The sequence below is a fragment of the Camelina sativa genome, chromosome 7 (assembly GCF_030686135.1).
Source record: "Camelina sativa cultivar CO46 ecotype springtype chromosome 7, ASM3068613v1".
In the NCBI taxonomy this organism is placed as follows: Eukaryota; Viridiplantae; Streptophyta; class Magnoliopsida; order Brassicales; family Brassicaceae; genus Camelina; species Camelina sativa.
This window is the reverse complement of record NC_141886.1, coordinates 8093194-8108908: the sequence shown is the minus strand read 5'-3', so window position 1 is coordinate 8108908 and position 15715 is coordinate 8093194. Positions and strand designations below refer to the sequence as shown.

The 15715-nt window shown below is 38.4% G+C and overlaps 1 protein-coding gene across 1 annotated transcript; it reads left to right on the top strand.

Annotated features, from left to right (window-relative positions):
- The first annotated feature begins 224 nt into the window (after positions 1–224).
- Positions 225–2165, top strand: LOC147941031 (uncharacterized). The gene is made up of 4 exons (XM_087458360.1): positions 225–1029; positions 1117–1441; positions 1527–1706; positions 1829–2165. The coding sequence occupies exons 1-4, from the start codon at positions 225–227 to the stop codon at positions 2163–2165; spliced, it is 1647 nt and encodes a 548-aa protein (XP_087314486.1).
- Positions 2166–15715: the final 13550 nt, after the last annotated feature.

Here is a 15715-nt window from a genome sequence, read left to right as displayed (position 1 = left end):
GTCACTACAGTACCGACCATAGATGATAGTCGTAACATAGTCGTTAAAGTAGCGAATATTATGCGACTCTTTCGGCGAGTCATAAGATAGTCGTAAGGTTGTCGTAAAATAACGACTACGTTACCGACCACAGCTGATAGTCGTATATTTGGCGACTACTTTGCAACTCATACGATGCCTACGATGTGTCTTTGAATCAAAACTTTAATCTAAAATCTGTGCTGATGTGGACGATAAGCGACTTTCCGGCGTATAGCATGTTATCGGGATGGACCACCCACGGTAAATTGTCTTGTCCAATTTGCATGGAAAGTACAAAGTCGTTTTATCTACCCAAAGGAAGGAAGACATGTTGGTTTGACTGTCACCGAAGATTCTTTCCTCATGGTCATCCATTAAGGAAGAACAAAAAAGATTTCCTGATGGGAAGAGACACTTCAAACGAATATCCACCACAGTCTTTAACTGGTGAGCAAGTTTATTACGAGCGTTTGAAATGCGTAAATCCACCAAAAATCATGGACGTCAGTGGTAACGGTCATGAAAAGAAGATGGCAGGCTATGGAAAGGAACATAATTGGCACAAAGAAAGCTTATTATGGTCGCTACCTTACTGGAAAGATCTCAATCTCCGACAAAATATTGATGTGATGCATACCGAGAAGAATTTTGTGGACAACATCTTGTATACTCTTATGAGTGTGCAGGGTAAATCTAAAGACAACATCATGTCAAGATTGGACATAGAACAATTTTGTTCTCGACCACACTTACATATTGATAGGAAGGGTAAAGCGCCATTCCCAGCATATACATTGACAAAGGAAGCCAAAACAAGTTTATTGGAATGTGTCAAGCATGCAGCGAAATTTCTAGATGGTTATTCGTCAGACTTGGCTAGTTGTGTTGATTTGATCAATGGCAAGTTTTCAGGAATGAAGAGTCATGATTGCCATGTTTTTATGGAGCGACTACTTCCATTTATTTTCGCAGAACTCCTAGACCGGAACGTTCACCTTGCGTTATCAGGTACTACGCTATTTCTAACTCTATAAAACGAGTATATATGAATATATTAATTTTGTGAGACATGCAATTTGAATATATATTTTGTAGGGGTTGGAGCATTTTTCAGGGACTTATGCTCGAGAACTTTGCAAAAAAGTCGCGTTCAGATTCTAAAGCAGAACATTGTTTTGATCTTATGCAACTTAGAAAAAATCTTTCCACCATCATTCTTTGATGTGATGGAGCACTTGCCTATATATCTTCCGTATGAAGCAGAATTGGGAGGCCCTGTACAGTATAGGTGGATGTATCCTTTTGAAAGGTTTTTCAAAAAGTTGAAAGGAAAAGTAAAGAACAAAAGATTTGCGGCAGGATCAATTGACAAGATTGCTTATTTCTCAGAGCACTACTTTGCCGATCATATACAAACAAAGTCACTGCAATTAAATGCATATATAATTTAGATATTTGAACATAAATATATATTATCATTAATTTAATTTAACTCATTTGATCAGGTTAACAAGATTCAACGAAGGAGAAGTCCCTGTGTTTCATGTCCCTGGAGTACCTAATATATTTACTCATGTCGGTCGTCCAAGTGGGGAAATTCATGAAGTATGGCTTTCAGAGAGAGACTATCAATGTGCCCATGCATATGTTTTACGAAATTGTGACTATTTTCAACCAATTGAGAGGTATATAAAAAAGACTCTCAACTTACATTTTCATTTAGAAAATCCACAATTATTACTCATATACATGTATATATGTTGCTTTGTTAGTATGTTCGAGGATTTTCTTTCAACAAAATATCCAGGATTGACCGAAAAAGAACTTGGCCAATGTACTATACAAGAGGCTATGTGTTTCATACGCAAACTCACGGTGCTGGACGGAAGACATGTAACTATGGTGTATGTGCTACTGGTGAAAATTACATTGATGCATCTGATGGCGCGGATTTCTACGGGAACATCATCGATATCATAGAACTTGAATATGAGGGGATGGTCAATTTGAAGATCACACTTTTTAAGTGTAAGTGGTATGATCCTGTTCTCGGTAGAAGCACTCGGAAGAGCAATAGTTGTGTTGTAGACGTGAACGCATCAAGGAAATACAACAAATATGAACCATTTATTTTAGGTACGTAAAGACTCCATATAATTTAGATATTTTCATCATAAATGTAACTATCCATACTAATTACTGATTTTGCAAACAACATCTCAAGCGGATCAAGTTTGCTATATTCCGTATCCATACATAAAGAAACCAAAGCGGGAGTGGCTCAGTGTTTTAAAAGTAAATCCTAGAGGAAACATTTCAGGAGAATACGAAAACAACGAACCGGCTCTATTGCAAACAGAAACTGATGATGCTGTAAACTGATGATGACTACAATTGAAGATCTCATAGTCGACAATTTGGTAGAAGAAGCTAATCCAATAAACCTTGATTACGAAGTCGGAGATGCGGATCCAGAAGATGAATTCCTGTGTAATTTATCTTCTTCTGATGATGAAGAAGAAGAAGACGAATATCCATTTTCTTAGTTTGTTTAATATGCTATATATATCATTATTTGTCAAAAAAAAAAAAAAAACACTAAGTTTGTTTTAGTATTAATAACTTCGTAATATTATATATGTTAAGTACTTTGTTAAATAATATTAAGTTTGTTTTAGTATTAATAACTTTGTAATATAATATATGTTAAGTACTTTGTTAAATAATATTAAGTTTGTTTCAGTATTTAAACCCAAATAAATTATATTTGTAGCCTGTTATTTAAATTAAATTTCATTAAGGATTTGTAATTACCAAAATTATTTAAATTTGTAATTATAATTTTTACCAAAATAATAAATTAATTTTATTATTATAATTTGTACCTTAATAATTTAAATGCTATATTTTACAATTGGGTTAAATTTAGGTCCAAATCCACTTCCTAATTAACTAATTAAGGCCTACAAATTCCTAAACTTAGCCCATTAACCACTAACTAACCTATACGAAACCCTAGTCTCACAAGACACCCCCTTAACCCTACCTCTCGAACTCGATCGCCTCTCTCTAAACCTCTCTCGTTACCTCTCTCAAACCCTACTCAGTCTCTCTATCAATCACCAACAAGATGCCGAATCGAGGAAGAAAGAGGAAGGTTGGTCCTAACGTTACTCAGAGACCGATAGGGGCAACACTAAATCGACCGCCTAACACTCTGCCCAGTCAGTACAACTTCACGCCGGCGGTCCAAGATCCTCCTACTCCTCTGCAGACGCCTGAAGTACAAGTCGGCGGTTTGCAACGACAATCATCAGCAGCCTAGATCCCGAACTATCCTCCGCCGCAACAACTTTTTCAGAACTCATTTACACACCCACCTCCACCCGAACTACACCGTACTCCTTCAAAAGAAGTCCACTTCAATCCTCAGACTCAGGCCAGAAGTCGGGATGTCTCTCCGCCTTCTCCAGTTCGACCCTCTCAAACTCAGGCCAGAAGTCAGGCCAGAAGTCACAAGCATCCATCACATCCATCGTCTCAAGGGAACAACTTCGAAGAAGAATCTTCTCCGGTGTTGCCGGAAGTCCAGGCGGACATATTGCATGCTCTAAATGCATTGCTTCTGGTTCCAGACAGGGATAAGTTCACCATTGTCCTCTCTCCCACACCCATACCGAACACCCAATGGTATGACATTCCTCTTCACATGTTTTGTAATGGTGTTATGTGATTGTTAGAAGAGAGTTTGGTGGGTTTTGTACTGTAATTGTGTTTTGTGATTGTTAGAAGAGAAATTGGTGAGTGAATGTATTGTAATGATTGTGGTGTTAGCTTATATGAATAGCAATGGTGTTTTATGATTGTGGTATTGGCTTATACGAATAGCAATGGTGTTTTATGATTGTTGTGTTGGCTTATACGAATAGCAATGATGTTTTTTGTCTTTGTGATGTTGGCTTATACGAATAGCAATGGTGTTTTTTGTCTTATGCGTATGCGTATTGTAATTCAATAGAAACTGATGCCTCTTGTATTGATCTCATTTCTTTTGGTTTGTCTATTATTTGCTTTTAAGTAACCTACTTACTTATTTTATTGGTTCATGTGTATGGAGGTTTACTCGTGACAAAGGATGTAAACTTGTTCGAAAGATTACTAAAATTCTTCAAAACAAATTCGAAGGTCCCTTCTTCAGCTGGACATGTGTGCCGCGGGACAAACAAGAGAGATACTTCCTTGAGTTCGCGGTATGGATTTATGTCACATAGCCTTCATACATAGCTTTACATGTCTTCTTTTCACTCACAATAGCTCCTTTTTTTCTAGAAAACCCACACCTGGGATCCTTTGATAATCGGGACTTTTCAAGCTTACTTGAGGAAATCTGTCAAAAGCGGGTCAAAGACATGGTTAGCACTGTGAGAACTAGTCGAGTTCAACCAAACTGGATTGGCGACACTCTCTGGGTTACGATGGAGGATTACTGGGACACTGAAGAAGCACAACAAAAGAGTAAAACCTACTTTGATGCCCGTATGTCTGACCATAACGGCCTAGGTCCTCACGTCCACCTCTCAGGGCCAAAGTCGTATCGACAGCTTCAAGACGAAATGGTTAAGTAGCTGTTATTTTTGCCACTTTTAATTCTTACATAGCTGTTATTTTTTTTAGTTAATCTATGTTTCTTTGCTAACATTGCAGGTTGAGGAATTGGTAAGAGAAGTCCGACTTGGTGAGGTTTTTATCAAGGCACATACAAAGCCTGATGGTACATATGTTGATCGGAAGGCAAAAAAGATTGCAGAAACTTATGAGAAGACTGTTCAAGAGAGGTTGACTCAGCTCGAGACAGAGTCTTTTGCTATGTCAGATGGAGAATCACGGCCACGGGACCTCACAACAGAAGAATATGCAGAAATTTTCCTTGAGGTTACTTTTTTAAAAACCAATACACATTTATAGTCTTGGATTTTAATTTGTCATCCTCTAATCTTAACTTTTCTCTTATTTTCAAGTCCACTGAGAAGGATTCAAGAGGAACACCTTATGGGGTTGGAAGCCTCAAGTACTGCCTTGTCAATGGAAAGCATAAGCAAGCATATGGCTCTTCTACCTTAGTTGCTCTCCAAGAACATTTGAAGGAAGCTCAACGCATGATAGAAGAACAGGCTGCTCAACTGCAGAGGCGTGATGCAGTAATAGCTGCGCGTGAAGCTGAGCAATCCAAAGTTATTGCTGCCCAGAAGGACAAGATTAACCAATTCTCCATCGTCGAGGAGTTTCTGAGGGAATGTGATCCGCGGTTTCAGAGTTTCGTTGCAAGCCATTCAGCTAAAGAGACAACCACAGAACCTCTTCCCCAAAATGATGCAACTTCAACTGCTTAATAGGTTTCTCTGTCTTAACTCTTTTTGGATGAAATCAATGTCACTCTTTTCGGATGTACTCTATCTCACTATTTTCTGATGAACTCTATCTCTCACGCTTTTGGATGAACTCATTGCCACTTTCAGATTGTGTGTATGACCTTTTTTATTTCTGTAACTTGAACATGTACCGTGTATTTCAATATTTCGATATTATGTCTTTCCAAATTCGAATCTTTCAATTTAAATTGGTAAACAAGAATGAAAGGAAGAGGATAAAGGGAAATTAGTATATGCAACATTCAAATTCTGAAATCAACATCAGTGGCCAAATAGTCGTAACATTCAGATTCTAAAATCAACATCAGTGGCCAAATAGTCGTAATGTAGTTTCTAAATAGTCACTAAGGTAAGTGACTATACAGCGACTACTAAACACTCAGTCAGTACTTAGTCGCCAATTTGTCACCACAATTATACGACTAAAAACTGACAACAGTAAGAAAACCACTTGTCTGTGCTAATTAATCACACAATAGTCGTAAAACAGACACTACTTTAACGACTACGAGACGACGACGTTATGACCATATGAGGACTACAAGTTTTGGTCATAAAGTAGTCGCTAAAAGACGACTACATATACGACTACATTAATTAGCGACTCTCAATCTCCGACTGCTTGCGTTAGTCGCTATTTAGTCGTAACCACGGTTTTTACGACTACAAAGCGACTAATTGTGCAGTCGCTAACTGCTTGTTTTCTTGTAGTGATATACTAAACTACTATAGTCTCTTTTAGTTTGGTTTATTAAAAAAGAAAACTCATGTGACAATAAGTTTACTTAAGAAACAATTTCATTTCTTTTAAGAAATATATGTTTCTAATATACACACACCTTCATCTTCTAGTAATACATATTAATTGATTCATAACACGTATATTTTTCCTCATGAAATACAACATAATATGTATGAAATTTATACAACAATTTCATTTAACAGAGGTATGCCTCGCCGTCACTTATGAAACACCGGTTGGAGCACGTTATGGTGCCCTCTTGCTTGCTTTGGCCAAATGTCTTCATAAACCACATATACTTGTATGAAGCCACTATGTATCCCATCACCAGTCCAAATACAACTCCAACTGCAATGCCTAAACATACAGCAATCAAACTCAATGGTTTTTCTTCTTCTTGTTCTTCTTCTTTTCTCTTTAGCAGTTCGGGTTGTGGTGTTGTAATCGCTTTGATATCTCCACAAACATCCTTAAGGGAGTGACCATTAGGTCCAGGGTTTCCCTCGTATGATGAGCAATTTTATCGCTGAAACTGTGTGCCTCGTGGTATGGAACCTACAAGATGGTTGTGTGAAACGTTTATCCACTCAAGAGAAGAGAGAGCCCAAAGCTCAGTAGAAATCTCACCAAAAATCTTGTTTTGGGATAGGTCTATCGATTTGAGATTTTTCAGGTTTGCCAAAGAATATGGGATGTGACCCGTGAATGAATTGTTAGACATGTTGAGATTACGAAGCTCCTTCAGCAGACCAATAGAATATGGAATTTGGCCATGGAGTTTATTTCCTTAATAATCGATGGATGTGTAGATTGTAAGGACTTGATCCATCTCCATTGACACTCCTTTACTCGTCAAGATAAGTGAAGTGTAGTAGCGGTATGTACGAGTATTGATGAAACGAGCCACTCGTTTTTTTAATACAATATTAAAATAGTGATCCCATACTCACTAATAACCTAACCCCAATCAATACAACCGAGAAAATAAATAACAACATTAAACTAGAAATGCCTCAATTAAACCAAATTCAACTAATCCAATAATCATTCCAACTTAAACCAATAATAGATCAACCAACAATATTAATATCATAACCAAGTCAGAACAATGAAACAGCAACCTAAACAACCGTTCTAGATCACTACATTCCATTCTAGCAACCTAACAGCAGCATAGAACAAACAACCGAGCCTCTAGAACATCCTCCTCTTCATTGCCTTGATTCCAGGATCACACTTTGCCTTTACCTATATCAAAAATAACAATTGAGAATCATGAATATTATCACAAATACTCAGTGAGACAATCCTCCCATCTATTGGGCTATAAACACAAGCAATTGAGAACTCAATGTCCAATAAATAACAAAAAACACAATCAAACCAGGAAAAGCACCTAACGAAGGTTGGTGTCGTCCGACACACTGGTTTGTTTCCCTAGCCTCCAAGTCTTTCTTTGCTCAGAAAGTCATCACATGGACTGCAAACGGAGTACCTTCATTACGCTCCTCATTGTCCAACTCTTCTTTTGCTCCCATTGCCTCATTTAGTCTCTTAAACGTGAATTTGTTACGATGCTTCCAGGTAAGTCTCAATCATGGGCTCATAGGTCTTTTGAGAAGTTAGTCATCTTCCCTTGAGCAATTCCTTTTCAACTCAAAGCTATAGCTAACAACCTACAGTCTGACCTAAGCTCTCTGCCCCTTCCAACTACCTTATCACAATCAATGATGCACTCCGCATACTGTATAATCAACCACAACCACACATTTAGACTTAACCCCTCATGCCAAGCAAATCACTCTAAGTAAGGTAAGAATTATCTTCTTAAAAGGAACATTTCTAAGTACATTTCCCATCTCCAGATCAGCAGGAGCAAGATCTGTAGTATAAGTGATATCTTCATCATCATCCATCACCATGGCCGTTGAGTAATGATTGATAACAGTTTCAAAATCCTTCTTCTGAAAAGCAGCATTCCCCATCTCTTTCTCCTTCAAATCTCTCTACTTCCACTCCTCCTTATCCTTTTTTTCCTTTGCTCTCTTAGGTTCGTGCAATCTCTTCAATGCCTCTAGGTTATGATGCTCAGTAAGAGGTTCCAGCTAAGAGTCAATCACAGATTCATAGTCTTTTGAGCACTTAACCATCTTCTCCAAAGCAGTTATTTTCCTAGTTAGAGCTTTAACAACCATCTTTCAATCTAACCCAAGATTTCTACCTCTTTCAACTGCGTTATCACAACCCTTGACGCACTCATCATACTGAATCAAACACAAAAAAACATTTAGACTTCAGTCTGGCAATTTAGTCTAATAAGGAATAGTTAGAAACCAAAAATAAATAAAAAAAAAAAAAAGAAGAGAGAAGCATTTCTGTGTACCTTACCCAACTCCAGATGAACAGCATCACGATCTGTGAGAAGACTGATGTCTTCATTATCCATAATAATGGCCGCAAAGTAATGATCGATTGTAGTTTTGAAGTCTTCCTTCTAAAAAAGCAGCATTCCCCATCTCTTTCTCCTTCGAGCTCTCTACTTTCGCTCCTCCATCTCCTTTTTTTCCTTTGCTATCTTTGCCTCGTCAAGTCTCTTCAACGTGTCAGAGTTATGATGCTCAGCAAGAGCTTCCAAGTAAATTTCAATCACAGATTCGTAGTCTTTTGAGAATTTAACCATCCTCCCAAGAGCAGTTCCTTTCCTAGTCAAAGCTTTAGCAACCAGCTCTTCTTCAGCTCCGTCATCTCTGCTGGAGCCATACTGTAAGGCGCCTTGGATAACGGCATAGTCCACTATTCCAATTCAATTGTGAAGGGATTAGAACGAGATGGTGGTAATCCTTGCAACGACTGAAACACATCCTCAAACTCCTTAACAACCTGAATACCGCCAACCGTAGAATGACCCACTGACTCCGGCATCGAGATTGTAACCAGATAGGCCTCACCGTAAAATGCCCTTCTCAATCATCTTCCATGTCTGCATGGCAAAGATCACAAGACTTCCCGAAGTCGGTTGCACTCCCTCAAATACTAACTTCCCTTTTGGACGCTGAAAGACCACTCTACCTCGATGATAATCCAGATGTACCCTGTGACGATGCAACCAATCCATCCCCAAGATAACATTATATAACTCTGTTGGCTTCGACTCCCCTGCAATCTGAATATCAACACCCCTCGCCTGTCCAAGTGTTGAATTTTATGAGACAAAGCTCACAAGAGAGAGTAAACAATCACTTGGCGATTGAATCCCCCTTTACCCACACAAAAGAGAACTCATTTCTAAGGTGAACAAGCCATCAACTTGTGATGTAATTCACTAGATAAACTAGAGATTAACTACTAAATAAAGAAGAGTTTAGAGTGTATTTAACAAGTATTAGGCTGCCTTTAGGGACAGTCTCTAATACATCACTCTCTAACTAATCTACATTATGATTATTAGTTAAGCATATGTAGAGAGAAAATAGTAACAAATTAGATAGAGGAAATACTTGTATTCAATATATATGTGTGTTACAAAGTAGTCACAAAGCCTTTATATATAGGCAAGGAGAGAGATTTGAATTGTAAACATAAGACAAAGAGTGAAAGTGACATGAGGAGAGAAAGGGAGCTTCATGAGCGCCCAAGGAGTGTAGGGGACCACTCCCAACGTCTCTTTGCCTACATGAGCGCCCAAGGAGTGTAGGGGACCACTCCCAACGTCCCTTTGCTCCCACTTGCCTTCCTTTGACTTATTCAACATCTTTCCCTCTCATTCTTTCATGGGCTTGGATGGGCTTTCTAGATTCTTCTATATTCAAGAACCCTTAGCTTTAGTAAGAGTAGAATCATCTTGGGCCTTCATTGGACACCAATTTGGCCCTTTATGATACTTGAAGCCTAGATGGAGCCTTGATATCAGTCTACTGTTTTGTTACTTCCTCCATCAAGCCTAATACTACCCCTCAAGCTTAAGTGTAGAGATATTGGAGGTTAAGCTTGGACATTCACGAGCCTAGTTGAGTGTTAAAGTTCCTTAAACATTCTCCTTAGGTTCTCCTTAAAGTAGCTTGAAGCACAGCCTTGTCTTCTTGACATACTCCTTAGGTTCTTATTCTCTTTTTCCTCTCTAATACTCCCCCTCAAGCTTGGGCGGTGGGAACCAAAGACCAAGCTTGCAACAAACAAAGAACTACCTCATTAAAAACCTTAGCAAAGAAAACCACTTGGGATAAAACTTTGCCAAGGGAAAAAGAGTATAGCCTTCATGGTTGAATGATGTAGCTATGGCCATGGTTTGAATGTGGGATAGCTTTGGCTTCTTGCTTGGAATTCTTCCCATTGCTTCTCTTCTTGTCATCTAGCTTCCAAGTGGCCTTCTTTTCTTTAACACCTCCAGCAAAATATGTAAAGAAAGATCTTAAGTATGTTTATCATAAAAACAAATAACATTAAGCATGCACAAGGTTTTACTAGATCTAAATTCCTTTTAACACATGACTAAAAACTCAAATTTCAAACATGCAAATTCAATTTCAAATCATGCTAAATCCGGTTTAATATTCAGTTTATAAACTCATAAATTAACAAGATAAATTTCAGATTTTAATCATGAATTTAATTTCTAAAGTCAAACTTTAAACATGACAAATTAAATATTAATAATCTGATTTAATACAAGAAAATTCTCTAAAACCACAACCTAAAAAAAATGTTTTCTAAATTCAGATTCTAAGCATGACAAATTCACTTCAATGCATGACTAATCTGATTAAAATGTGGTTAATGAATTAAATATATTGAAAGATTTAAGGGTTTAGAGATAGCCTTTGATCTTCTTGTTGAAATGTGTTGGTTGAGACAATCTTTGCACCACCACTTGAGTTTCTCCCCATGGGTCTCCTCTTTATGTTTGATGACTTCTTGATCCCAATCCAACATTTCTTTGAAGCATAATTGCCTCAAACTGCTTCTATAGCTCCATAAGGGTAGTTTACACCTTTCTCCCCCTCAAGATTGGCTTGAATGGTTAATGAGAACCAATCTTGTAGGTTTGTGTAAACCCTACTTCAGTTCAAACAATGGACCGATAATTCCAGTAAGCACTTCAATGTCGCTTCTTTTTCATCTTTGTTCGTGTCCATTCAATGGCCACTTGACCCTCAACTTATCTCATTGATCGAGTGCTTCTTCTCAGTCGCGCCAGACTAATATATCTCCATTTAATCGAGCATAACTCGTGAAAGGTTGCTCCGATTGGCATGATCTCACCTCCACTGGCCCGACAACTCAATTTTCTACAAGTTTTGTGAAGAACGCGGAAGCTGAATAACAGTGGAAGACCTCCGTATGTGTCGATCTTTGAGACGCTTCGGCAGAGATTTTCATGTTGCCGAGAGTAAAGTAACTAGAATGAGAGGTGACTCCTTCCTCTAAGTGTTTCCATTCCCTTTTTAGTCCTTCATGACTTGATTTCTCCTCTTTATATGGATCTCTTTGCTTTATCTTGTGTTTCTCATGAGAATGTCCACACATGCCTCCTCTCCTTTAAACCTTCATCATGAGATTTAAAGAAATTTTTTAAAGTATATGTAGTGGAGTTTAAGAAAACACTAAATAAAACTTGAGAAACCAAATGAAAGAATTAAGATAAATAAGGTAATGGTTTTTATTTCTCCTTAAATACTATATTTATGTTAAGAAAATATTTAAAACGAATTTAAAATTATTTTAAAAACGAAATAAAATATTTTTAGATAAATATAGAATTAAATAAATTCAAACTTGAAATTCAAATTGAACAAAACTTGAAATAAGATGAATTTAAATAATTTAAGAGGTAGAGTGTAGAAGGTAGCCTTTTTAAATTAGAGATATGTTTTGAATCATCTTTGGGACCACTCTCTTGACTTGGTCATGGCTTGGGACATGTCTTTGAGTCTTGAAACCTTGTGCCTAGAAGATCTTAACTAGTGTACATTCAATCAGCTCTTAACAACTTTTACACTACCACACATGCTTTGGAGCTGATTCATCACCTTCCACCAGCTTGATGGCCATTGGTTCTAACTTCCAAGCATTGTGATGTGCCAACCTCACCATTTTTAAAGAATGAACCTGTTTGAGATTAAGATAGATTCTAAACAAGAGATGGTGAGAGATTAGAGAATAGAGTATATTACTCAAAATAAAAAGAGAATTTAGAGAATAAGTAACCAAGAATTTAGAGAATAAGTAACCAAGAATAAGTAACCAGAGAATAGAGTATTAAAGATTATGGGCAAGAGTATAAGGACCATAGAGAGTAGAGAATAGATAGTTTTCTCAAGAGTTCAAATGGACAGAGTTCTACTCTGTTTTCTTGAGTTTTGCGGAAGCTTCAACAACCAAGAGCATCCAATAGTCATTGAGAATTTGGTGCTTTAGTGGCTGAAATTTATGGACCATTTGGACAATTAATTTATCCAACGGTAAAGACATAAGACATATGTCTTAAACAACTTAACCCACGAAATAACACATGAACAAGTGATTTTCGATGGCTTTAACTGAACAAGACCCACAAAATATCATATTGAAGATGATTTTCGTGGTCAATTGCCAGTAAAACAAAATAAAAGTACCTTTGGAACAACATTTGTCCATTGGTTACAAAGATGCATCTTTAGAACAAGCTTTCATCTAATTGACTAAGCTAAATGGAGATGCAAAAATCAGATCTTTCCCCTCCTCAAGCTTGGATTTGGGCATACCAACAAGACCAAGAACAAGCTTGCAACAACAAGATGTGAAAGAGAAGAACTTTAAGACAATAAAGAAAAATAGCAAACATTAGAAACGAGTTCTTAAGGAACCAAGAGAGCAACTAGGCTCTGATGCCATGTTGAATTTTATGAGACAAAGCTCACAAGAGAGAGTAAACAATCACTTGGCGATTGAATCCCCCTTTACCCACACAAAAGAGAACTCATTTCTAAGGTGAACAAGCCATCAACTTGTGATGTAATTCACTAGATAAACTAGAGATTAACTACTAAATAAAGAAGAGTTTAGAGTGTATTTAACAAGTATTAGGCTGCCCTTAGGGACAGTCTCTAATACATCACTCTCTAACTAATCTACATTATGATTATTAGTTAAGCATATGTAGAGAGAAAAGAGTAACAAATTAGAGAGAGGAAATACTTGTATTCAATATATATGTGTGTTACAAAGTAGTCACAAAGCCTTTATATATAGGCAAGGAGGGAGATTTGAATTGTAAACATAAGACAAAGAGTGAAAGTGACATGAGGAGAGAGGGGGAGCTTCATGAGCTCCCAAGGAGTGTAGGGGACCACTCCCAACGTCTCTTTGCCTACATGAGCGCCCAAGGAGTGTAGGGGACCACTCCCAACGTCCCTTTGCTCCCACTTGCCTTCCTTTGACTTATTCAACATCTTTCCCTCTCATTCTTTTATGGGCTTGGATGGGCTTTCTAGATTCTTCTATCTTCTTCTCCCTTAGCTTTAGTAAGAGTATAATCATCTTGGGCCTTCATTGGACACCAATTCGGCCCTTTATGATACTTGAAGCCTAGATGGAGTCTTGATATCATTCTACTCTTTTGTTACTTCTTCCATCAAGTCTAATACCAAGGACCCTCAGAAACTTGCCTTCCACGACTCTGACAACACACAATCGCTCTCTGGTATCTCCTCTAATATTGGCGCTCTCGGGGTACTTTGGGTTAATGAATCAATGAGTTGTTCCAGAATCAAACTTGACGTGGGACTTAAACCCACCCACCAATAAAGTTCCTATGATCTCTCCAGCACTAGTTCCACCAGTCTTCACGGTCGAGTACACCCGTGGCGCCTGCTCAATCCATGCTATCAGCTTCACTCCATGTTGTGCCACTGCCATCGCCATCTGCTACAAATTGGGCTGCCGTCGGAGCACTCTTCTAAGGAAAACTTGCCATCTTGTGATTTATACTACCGCACCTGTAGCATCCTGCACCAGTCAGCCTCTGCATAGCCTCCTACTTCCTCTTGGTTCCTGTGCATGCTTGCCGCCCTTGCCAGAACTGTAATGACCCTCACTAAGGGTAGAAATCCCGAAAGTAAAAGTTCAAGGAAATGGCCTAGAAAGGATTTAAAGAGGAAGAGAAAGAAAAACAAAGAAGAATGGCTGAAGGAAGTCCGAGGAAAAATGCGCGGATCGGAGGATGGCCAAGCCAAGACTGGAGTGGTCGGATATACAATCAAGACCTTAAGACCGATCGGGAATTGGCTGTTAACGCAGAAAACTGCGTATGCGGAAGAAACGGTCCGAGACGTACCAGAAAGGACAGTACGGACCGAGAAGTACCCGGAAGGGACAGGAAGGACCGAGAGAAGTACCCGGAAGGGACAGGAAGGACCGAGAGAAGTACCGGAAGGGACAGGAAGAACCGAGAGAAGACCAAGAGATGGTCGATGGTACCATGTACCATGTACCATGTACCGTACCAAACGTACGCGGAACGACCGGACGCACCAGACGAACGCCGAGTGGACAAGGACGTGTCTTGGACGGGAAGCCAGAGTGGGAAAGAGCCCACTAAGGAGGGAGAATTAAATATAAAAATTGGAGTTAATGGAGTCTCCACTAAGTGATCATTTAATCACAAAATTAATCTAAGTGGGATTTTCCACCAAGGATTAATTTAGATCAAGGGGAAGTAAGTGGGAGACAAGAGAAGATTCTTTTGGACAAGTGTTGTGCTCACTTAACAAGTGTACACACCTGCAATAATTGGTGACTTTGGTGTTGGACACACCTTAAACATGCATTGGGCCATGTCGCCATTCTTTTCTCTATATAAAGACCACCTCTCTCTCTCATTTTGAAAATTGCATAAGGGAGAAGGAGAGAAAGAGAGAAAGGAGAGGAAGAGAGAAAGAAGAGAGAAAAAGAGAGAAGTGTTGCCGAAAGGGAGAGAATTTCCATTTCGCTCAAAGGCTACTAAGAGAAAAAAGAGAGACGCTGGTTGTGGACCAAGGAAAGAGCTGAGGAAGAAGAGTTGTGAAGAGTTGCTGTTGGACGCAAGAAGAGGGAGTTGTCTGATCCGCGGTGCAGTGAAGTCCATCCATTATCCGTTGCCCCAAGGTGAGTTCTACGGTAATTGTGTGCGGTGCTGCATGGATCTTTAGATCCTTGCGGTCACCATTTGCGTGTTGCATGTAGACTAGATTCATGTTAGAATCGGTTTAATTTGATGCATGTGAAATATGGTAGGATTCATGCTAGATTCATGTTTAAATGCACATAGAATTTGAGCTAGGAATCACCATAAGAAAATGAACTTGGGTGCATGTTAAGTAATTGGAGTACTTAAAATTTGGATAAAAAAGTTGCATGCATGGTTAAATTGTGAAGATTTTACTTGCAATATTTCTTGCATAAAATCGGTTGCATGCATGAAGTAAATTGGTAAAATGTACTTGCAATTTTTATTGCATAATTTGGTTGAGGTTAGTTGCATGCTTAATTGGACTTAAAGGATTTAAAT